The sequence below is a fragment of the Gamsiella multidivaricata genome (assembly GCF_025024155.1).
Source record: "Gamsiella multidivaricata strain RSA 2152 chromosome Unknown BC939scaffold_103, whole genome shotgun sequence".
Classification (NCBI taxonomy): Eukaryota; Fungi; Mortierellomycota; class Mortierellomycetes; order Mortierellales; family Mortierellaceae; genus Gamsiella; species Gamsiella multidivaricata.
This window is the reverse complement of record NW_026251811.1, coordinates 95,216-103,920: the sequence shown is the minus strand read 5'-3', so window position 1 is coordinate 103,920 and position 8,705 is coordinate 95,216. Positions and strand designations below refer to the sequence as shown.

The 8,705-nt window shown below is 49.2% G+C and overlaps 3 protein-coding genes across 3 annotated transcripts; all 3 read left to right on the top strand.

Annotated features, from left to right (window-relative positions):
* Nucleotides 1–32: 32 nt before the first annotated feature.
* BC939DRAFT_481479 (uncharacterized protein) lies at nt 33–2,981 on the top strand (the record flags this gene model as incomplete). The annotated part of the gene is made up of 1 exon (XM_051559027.1): nt 33–2,981. One exon carries the CDS (start codon nt 33–35, stop codon nt 2,979–2,981), a length of 2,949 nt encoding a protein of 982 aa, XP_051407176.1.
* A 117-nt stretch (nt 2,982–3,098) lies between these two features.
* On the top strand, nt 3,099–4,583 carry BC939DRAFT_507725 (uncharacterized protein; the record flags this gene model as incomplete). Its single annotated transcript, XM_051560916.1, has 1 exon — nt 3,099–4,583. The coding sequence occupies one exon, from the start codon at nt 3,099–3,101 to the stop codon at nt 4,581–4,583; it is 1,485 nt and encodes a 494-aa protein (XP_051407175.1).
* Nucleotides 4,584–6,821: 2,238 nt separating this feature from the next.
* BC939DRAFT_467043 (TMEM164 family-domain-containing protein) lies at nt 6,822–8,681 on the top strand. Its single transcript, XM_051557717.1, has 5 exons — nt 6,822–7,060; nt 7,187–7,285; nt 7,618–7,872; nt 8,030–8,100; nt 8,230–8,681. The coding sequence occupies exons 1-5, from the start codon at nt 6,972–6,974 to the stop codon at nt 8,589–8,591; spliced, it is 876 nt and encodes a 291-aa protein (XP_051407174.1). The 5' UTR covers nt 6,822–6,971; the 3' UTR covers nt 8,592–8,681.
* The last annotated feature ends 24 nt before the right edge of the window (nt 8,682–8,705 follow it).

The window sequence follows — 8,705 nt, the reverse complement described above, 5'->3', positions numbered from 1 at the left end:
TCGATCATGGACTAGAGGAGCAGCCTTTGCATATGGTTGCAGAGCTGTTTGAAGAGAGCTTAGAGGAGAGCGCGTTTAGCGATGACGAACACATCCAAGGATCGATACACAAGCTGGACCCTGCCCCATCGGTGTCGACAGCTTCAATAACATCGTCTGCAGTCATAGCTGCTGCAACAACTCCTGTAGGATCACTAGCAACTATCACTTCGATATCCAACATTGGCGCCTCTCGCAGCATACGTGCAGACCGTGGTGAGGAACAGGAGCCCGGCTCTAAGGATTGGGGCGGCCCAGATGATAGGCCGCATAGCTATCAGCCCATGACGTCCGCACGGAAACACCCCGGCCCAATCCACCAAAGACATCAGATCAGAGGTTTCTCCGCGGATTCTGAATCTGAAGGCGAGGTTGAGGATGATTTTGATGCGGCTGAATCAAGTCAACACTTGCGCTTCGAATCTACACAACTCTCGTTGACGCAGGAGGAACTGGAATTGCAGCAGCAGCGTCAGCTGGAGGAGCTTCAACGGAAGCAACTCGAACAGCTTCAGGAACTTCAACGCATGCAAAAGGAACAGCAACTAGCGCTTCAAAAGGCACACACTCGGCTTGCAGTTCAACATAGATCCCTCGTGGACGACGACACGGATCGAGGCGACCACAATCCACGTGAAAGGTCACGCACTTCAAAGACGATGCTGGATGTTTACAAGCAGGATCGCCATCCACATCCAAATGCGCATCGCAACGAAAAAGTGCGGCGCCATACAAGTTCTTTTGTGGAACCCCGACAGCCGCTTCCAAAATCAATGTCACCTTCGCCCATCCGTGAATCACAGATACGACGTAATGAAGGCGGTCATACTTCACGATCGAATCATGCGCGCGCACATCCATCCAACAGCAGCATCTCAATCTGTTCAGTACCCCACGATATACTGGATAATCTGGACCAGGACGATTTGCGACAGCACAAGTCAGCCACTCGACGAGCGCCACTCGAACCATTACAGCAACAGCAGCAGCAGCAGTTGGAAAATAAATGTGGAATCGACTCATCACTGGACGAGAAGCGTCGCCTGCAGTTGCAAAAGCAGGAACACAGACAGCGTCAGCAGCAGAAGCTCCAACAAAATCAGCAAAAGGAACAGGAATTGCTTCGTAGACAACGTCAACTCGAGCAACACCAGCTTCAACGCAAGCAGCTGCTACTTCGGTTACAGGAGCAACAATCTCAGCAGGAGGAGCAACAATTTCAGGGGCAGGAGAAGCAGCAACCATCTCGGAATGCAACCCGTCTACAGAATCGTCCTCATCCGTCCTCAGTGCTGTCCCCGGCTTTGGCTCGGCCGACGGCAGCGACAGCAGAAAGGTCATCAAAACCTTCTTCGATTGTGGGATCTACAGTCGTAACACCGAAAAAGAAGAAGCCGCTGAACCCAGTCCAAAAGGCTCCTGGCACGGAAAACATTTTGGCATCTGCTCGGACTCCTGATATCCTGCGGTCGACTTTGACCGCAGCCGGCCCTGCGCTCTCAACAGCAAAGAACGTACTGTTGGGAAGCAAGCGTATGCATTCGGTGTTTGAGGATAAGGAAAACTTTGCAACGCCGCACTCTTCCTTGCTGCGCAAAGACCGCTCGAATGCCTCTGGAAATTCGAATCTGTGCCATGGTCAGCCGATACATTCGCCAAAAGTTTACAAGAGACAGAGACCGACAACAACTTGGATGGCCAAGGATCCCGCACCAATGGCACTAGTATCGAGGAGCAACACTGTCACTTCCATAGCAAGCACAATTTCAGACCCCCTCGCCATCGCAGCCGCGGCCGCCTCACCATCACTAGCACCGTTACTTGCATCCTCACCTGCACGGCCGGTTCCTCCACTGGTACATTCTGCCTCTGCAGATTTTGCCGCTGCGCTGGTGTCACCTCCGCCAGCACTGACGACATCATTGCCGACGGATACCTCGGCCAGTGTACAGATGCAGACCAACAAGGACTTTATGAATTGCTTTGATCAGTGGATGTCAGATCTGGGTAGCGAAGACGTTATGGGATTTTCCCTGAATAGCAATGCTGGAGCCCAACCAGCGTATAATCTGGAAACAGCGGGATTGGTGACGAGCAATCCTACAGTGCGTGAATTAAGTTGCCAGGTAACAGCACAGAGTGGAGCAGAGGACGATGTTGGGACAGGTGGGCAGTCGGAGCTGGATGATGAGGCCGAGCTGGATGAGTCTGAGATCGATCGATTGCTTTATTCGGAAGTTGGCGACGATTATGGACCGTATGGCGTTGGTGGTCAGGGATATGTGAGCACACCGGGGTCTGAAATAGGTGGCCGTGGACATAATGGCGATCTTACGAGCGACCCAGTGACATCAGATTTGTACGATTGGTTTCCGGAGACGGTTCAGAACTCAGTGGCAGTGACAGTGGCAGAACCTTACGAAGCAGCAGCAGGCGTGGTTACGGAGCAGCATTTATCGTTGCTTTCGATGGACCCGACCTTGTCCTCGTCCCCCGCAGAACTGGCATATGGGTCGGATCTGGGATTGGAGTTTGACACGACAGGGGATCCGTTGTGGTTGCAGCAGGAGCTGCAGTTGCAACAACAACAGCAGCACCAGCAGCAAGATCCACAAGAGTCGCAGCTATCTGAAGACCAGCAGCAAGATCTGGCGGAGCAATTGCAGCAGCTTCAGGAGCAATCGCAGATTGAGGAATTCGGTTCATCCAGAGCTGGGACACCACAGTTGGACTCTACAGACTCGACACTCCTATCGTCGACGCTCAGCGATGTGCTCTCGCCGACAAGGATTCTGGCACAATCACACCATTATATACCCATGGGACCTGGAGGACAGTTCTTGCCGGTTGGAGAGCAAGAGTATGTGGATCATTTCGAGAGCGAGCCTATCCACGGCAACAGCAAACACGCAGCTTTAGCTGCTCTGTACACATCTTTGTAATTGATCTTTTCGTAATAAATCCACACTTAAGTGATAGCAACATGTCATCTGTGAGTAATTATGGTAATATCGTCTTGATTAGCTCTCCACCTTTTCTCAGCTCCCGACACCATCATCATGGCTATTGAAGACCTGCTCAGCATACCAGAGATCCACGACCTTGTTGCCATGCTTCTCTCCACGAGCGACTATCTCGCGCTGTGCCGTGTCTCCAGGCAGTTCCACACAATCTTCATACCAAAGATATGGAGTCGTGTCTATTTCGATCGGCCTCAGGACCTGGACTCTTTCGAAAAGGGACTGTCAAGGCACGGCTCTCTTATCCAGCACTTGAGAGTCGCCAACCAGGCCGGACACAACCGCCTTCCATGGCGCATCCGTCAATACTGCATCGGCATTGTCTCTCTTGTTGTCCTGGATCACAACATCCAGATTGTTAGCAGCCTGCTATTCCACGATGACACACGCACCTTCGAACCGCCGTTCCGTTCGCTGAGCATTCTGGAGCTGGATCTGAGCACTGATGATTGTCAGCTGTTTCTTTCGGCCTCCCTTGCAGCAATCAAGGCGAGTCGCGGTAGTTCGTGGGCATCTCTCCACAGCCTTCGCATCAAGACAGCACGATATCGAGCGATCTTTTTTTCGCTGAGCGACTTTCTGAGAACATTTCCCAATCTTCGACAACTTCGTCTACATTGGATGACCCTCAATGAGAACAAGACCCACAAGGATGCGAACATGGCAGCCTCTTCTAGCGAGTCTGTGAACTGGATTCATGGGCTTCACGAGTTATACCTGCCTCGTACTTGCATTTCTGCCCCCAACTTGTTAGAAGCTTTACAACGACTGCCACTCCTCCAGAGCCTCCATATTGCGGATTTTAGTAACTATGACGGTATTCAGAGCGTTTTTAAAAACCTGCATATTTTCTGCCCGCACCTCACCACGATCGCCATGCTAGGAGATGGTCACCCGATATCGAATGACCTATGGATCGATCTCTTCAGAAAATCCCCAGGACTCCGAGGATTCCACATCGGCAATACAGGTTTCAATGATGCGGCACTTCGGATGCTGCAGCATCATTGTGGTGATCTCGAAGAACTTTCCATTTCATCTGAGCCGGCTGTGACCGCCCAGGGTGTGCGTGAAGTGTTGGAGGATTGTCCACGTCTTGTCCGGTTGGAGCTGTGGTTGAGCGGGCTGTCTTCTGAAGTCTTTGTTGGTCTGAGAGAGTGGGCATGTCGAAGGACACTGTCGGAGATTTTCATCAGTCGGCTCGAAGTACGCACGAATGACCATGAACAGATCGGGGCCCGTCTACAAGGACTGGAAAATCTGAGGAGACTGACATTTGGCTGCGACCGGGGCCACATGGACATGCTGTTGTTCAGACAGCGCGGACAGGCGATCTACCCAAAACTGGAATTTCTGTGGCTCCAAAACATGGAGCCGAGAATGACTGCCGAGCAGATGGGACAGCTCTTGGCTGCGCTACCTCGGGTTCATGAGATGACAATACTCCATTGTCTCTCAGACGAGGCTAAAGAATGGCTTCAGCACCACCACCACCACCGGCACCTCAACATACATGCAATCTAATGATCGCAAGCAACTAGTATGATTAAACATTACTCAGTTTACGAAATTGGTTAATGTAGGGAGCTTTTACGATAACCTAAAAGACTTTTCTTGTCATTTAAAGAAGGGTTATGCGCATGCACGAAAGAAAAGAGAATAGGCGAAAGAGAGAAAGCACAGGAGATGCGAAAAGGTATGGGCATAATCCCAGCAGCTTGCGTGATCGCTCTAGCTGCGAGTGCATTTTGTTCGCTGTGGCACAAAACAACGCGTCCTGTATTTGTTTCCGAAACAGGCGGCTGTGCACATCGATATGCGCCCCCTATGCACCTGCATCCATACACAACATGCATAAACAAGTTCACACGGTCTTTCTTTCACTTCCACTATGTTTGAACCAATCCAGAAAGCAGAACGTCCTGCTCTCCATCAAAACCAGAGCCATCGCAACCAGCACAGCCAAGCACTATCGCGTCTATACGTTTACATAGCTTTGGCCAGTTGCTCATGAACCGCTGCCCTACCACCATCATCATCATATCTGGGCCGTAGCCATAGGCACACATTGCACTTCAAGGACTGGAGCTTCATAAACCTTTCTTCTTTTAATACTTTTATCGCCTCGCCTCTTTTTAATGAACACTACAAGTCCACGACGCAACAGCACCATACTCTTCGCTACCAGCCATGTTTTCCACCTCAGCTAGCTTTTTCTTTCTCTGTCGTCCCGTTGAATCTTTGGATAAAAATCATTTCATATCATTTTCTGCCGTAGCGCTTGTCTGCAGCTTCTCTGCAATCAATACCTCAGCGTTTTTATTTATGTTTGTAGAATCTGCATACACCTCCTACTATCGTTATACCCAGCGCTAACAGCAACAGCATCTTTAGCAACATTCCCACTCCCACCAAGCTCAGTTCTTTTAAAGTGTTCTGATCCCGTTGCCCTACGATTTAGTCCTTGTTCTCCCAAGAACTATGACCTATGATTATATCTTTCTCAGCCGCTGTATCTGACTTGGACATCAAGTGCACTTGCGGGGCTGATGTTGGACCTACTGTTGCGGAAATGATTTCGAGAACTATTTGAGGGAGGGACTCTTGGACTTCAAGGCATACGACTTTACGCTGTTCTTACCGGACTTAGACCACAGTCTGCAACTAAACTCGTACTTTTGAGTATCCCCAGGCGTTTACCGCACAATGATTAGAAGATCGTTTTATGATAACGTTCCCGGCTGAAAGAGTGATCTTAGCATTGTATCATCACCCAGTCATGGTCGATCGATCCTTTAACGGCGTGGATTATCATGGTATGCCTGAAACACCAACTTTTGAATAATAATTTCAGCAACAACTGTAAACGCTAACACGAGATGAGCTGCATCATATGTTCTTGTTTTTCGGACAAAGGACGGCATAGACAATTCGGAGCAGGACCCGTCACATCAATGGCACCATGGGGATTAAGTATTCTCTCGTGGTAAGCACTCTTGGACACGCGTAGAGCGTATGCGGCAAGGACGTTTAGAGTGCCAACACTGGAAGGGAATAGAAGGAAATTACGAGGAGCAGCTCGACAAAAAAGATATAGAGTTCGGTTTTGCCGTCGTAGGAGAGGATCGATGAGCAAGGCCTTTTCGAATGATGCGGCAAAGACGAAGTAATAATTTTTAATTCGTAGCAACATACCCAATAAATGGATACACCGGGTAGGCGGCGGATTATGGTTGCCTGCATCATTAAATTCTCCTTTCATTCAGCTAGCATTCCGTCCGATGCAACGTATGTTCACCCCAAAGCATTTACGCGTTTGCTGATTGCGTCCAGTTCACTAGGATTGCATTACAGAACACCATGCTTGTCTTTTACTGAACTCAAAGCACTCTGGGTTACATTTCCGCGCCCGCTGAAGATGTGTATGGTATCAGCCTATGCTTTTCTTTGCGGAGGAGCCTGACGTCGGAAACGCATGGCAGGAAGATGATAGCTGGAGATGAGTCAGCAGAACCCGCGGCAACGAAGAGATTGGAAGCAGGGTGATGGCACATGGCCCTTACTCGCGCTCTCTGGGATCTAGCTTCAACTCCACACAATATGCCGCGTCCTTCTATGAATTCATTTGCGCTTCAAAATGCGCACTTTTCGCTGACAAACATCGTATCGCCTGCCATTTCACTTCCATTCTGCCCGAGCCGTGCGTAAAGTGTAAAGTCATCAAGTTGTGTAATCGTAATCGTAATTCAATTGGTTGGGCCAACCTTATTTACAGTTGTCCCTCCCTGTTTCTTTTTATAAGCTTTACACTTTTTGCATCTCTTTCTGATTCATCATTCCACACCTGGTACCCCTCATCTTCCTCCTCCCCTTCTCTTCCGAATCTCTCATTCAAGCACAAAGGCAACCACCATGTTTGAAGGACTAGGAGACTGGCTGCTCTCCGTCGCAGCTGAAATGCCCTTTGAGACCGACTGGGAGTCGTCCTTGCAGGGGTCCTGGTAAAGAAAGATATCCACGGGTTCTACATCCAGCCTTTTCTTGATCAACTGGCCCCTTGACACCATCAACTAACTACAACTTCAAATTGCCGGTTTTCTTTCTCTCGCTCTCTCCATCTCTCCTAGGTATCTATCTCCTCGTCGCCATACGGTCGAGTTTCTGATTTACAACGTAGTTTTCTTCCAGACCGCTCGCTATTTTTACCATCGCGCTCTCTCACCTGGGTAAAGTGAATTGAAAATGCTGCAATTGCCGCAAGGATATTTGAGAGAGGAACTGCACAACCAATTGAAGCGGCAATTCAATTGCGGATCTGGGAACTAGCAGGTTATAGCGTGGACACAATCAGGATGAAGCTTTGGATGATGTCAAGAGCAAAGCCAACTACAGCCATGATACATCCAAGAGATTATCGTGTTGTCAGGACGTCGGGAGGAATCTTAACATGGATCATACAACAATCACGGCCGCGATCGTGCATCTTCTCGCTCTCAACAGCTACTTGTAGAAAGGAGCTCTAATCCCTGATTTTTTATTTTTTATTTTGTCTTCGTAGATCGCCAATTTCAAAGATGTTCGCATCCTATGAGCCGCCATTGAAGAAATCCAAGATCGAGATCGCTGTCATGGCCACCTTGGCGATATCACTCATGATCACCGTCGTTCAAAAGTGGTTCCGTGGAGGCATGATCTTCTTACTGCAACCTTGCCATATGTCGGCCATGATGCTGATCATCATCTTGGCCGGACCCAAGAGCAAGAAATGGCCTCATATCCTGCTGAATGTCTACTTCCATATCATGTGGGGAACGTAAGTAACAGTAATGAGACAATGAATAGGGAACCATCGGGTTCTGCTTCAGATGAGGACGCAATGATTGCACAATGGCTGTGTGTTAGCCGTTGATGCCTCCCCTCCCCACGCACTAAACCAATTTTAACTTTATCAAATCTTCACATGTGTATAGAATGCTGGCCTTGTTGTCCCCAGATCTTCGCGACTACGACCTATTCTTCGAGATCGAGAACTTCTATATCGGTAAGGGTCAAAGAGTGCAACAACGATCCTCATTTTCATAATCCACATTCCTTCCCCGTCTCCCTTTCGTTCCTCCCACTTCCTTCTCCTCATTTGCTAACGCACTTATTTCCACGTTTACCACCATAGAACATTACCTCCTACTGTTCGTTCCCTTTTACATGATCTGGTCAAACCGCTATGTGATCTGGCCCGTATCCATTGATGTGGCTTTCATGTCCTTTTCACTCTTTGCGCTTTACCACTCCTTCATCCTGAGCTCTATGGCCCTTCTGAGGGGACAGAACCTCAACTATCTGCTGATGCCTCCTCCCGGTCCCCTGCAGGCGTTCGGAAAGTGGTACCGTCCGGTCATGTACGCCTTCTGTGTGTTCTTGACCATGTCCCGGTACTTCCTGATCGAATTCGTGATCCAGATCTTGCCTCGCCGGAGCATCTCACCTGCTCAGAGCGAGCGCGCCTCTCGCAACGGCAAACGAAAGACACTGTAAGGCCTAAGCGAAGTGTATAATAAGTGGAAGATCTAGAGCGGAATCGTACTGAAGCGTTATCCTGCAAATAAAAAGTTATTTATCGCATCACATTGAAGCTGTCAACAAGCGGTA

What these genes read in the sequence shown, in the direction of transcription:
- BC939DRAFT_467043 (XM_051557717.1), top strand. Translation starts at nt 6,972, where the DNA reads ATGTTTGAAGGACTAGGAGACTGGCTGCTCTCCGTCGCAGCTGAAATG. An exon ending in TCGTCCTTGCAGGGGTCCTG is followed by an intron (nt 7,061 to 7,186) that starts GTAAAGAAAGAT and finishes CATCTCTCCTAG; the next exon opens with GTATCTATCTCCTCGTCGCC. An exon ending in TTCCATATCATGTGGGGAAC is followed by an intron (nt 7,873 to 8,029) that starts GTAAGTAACAGT and finishes ACATGTGTATAG; the next exon opens with AATGCTGGCCTTGTTGTCCC.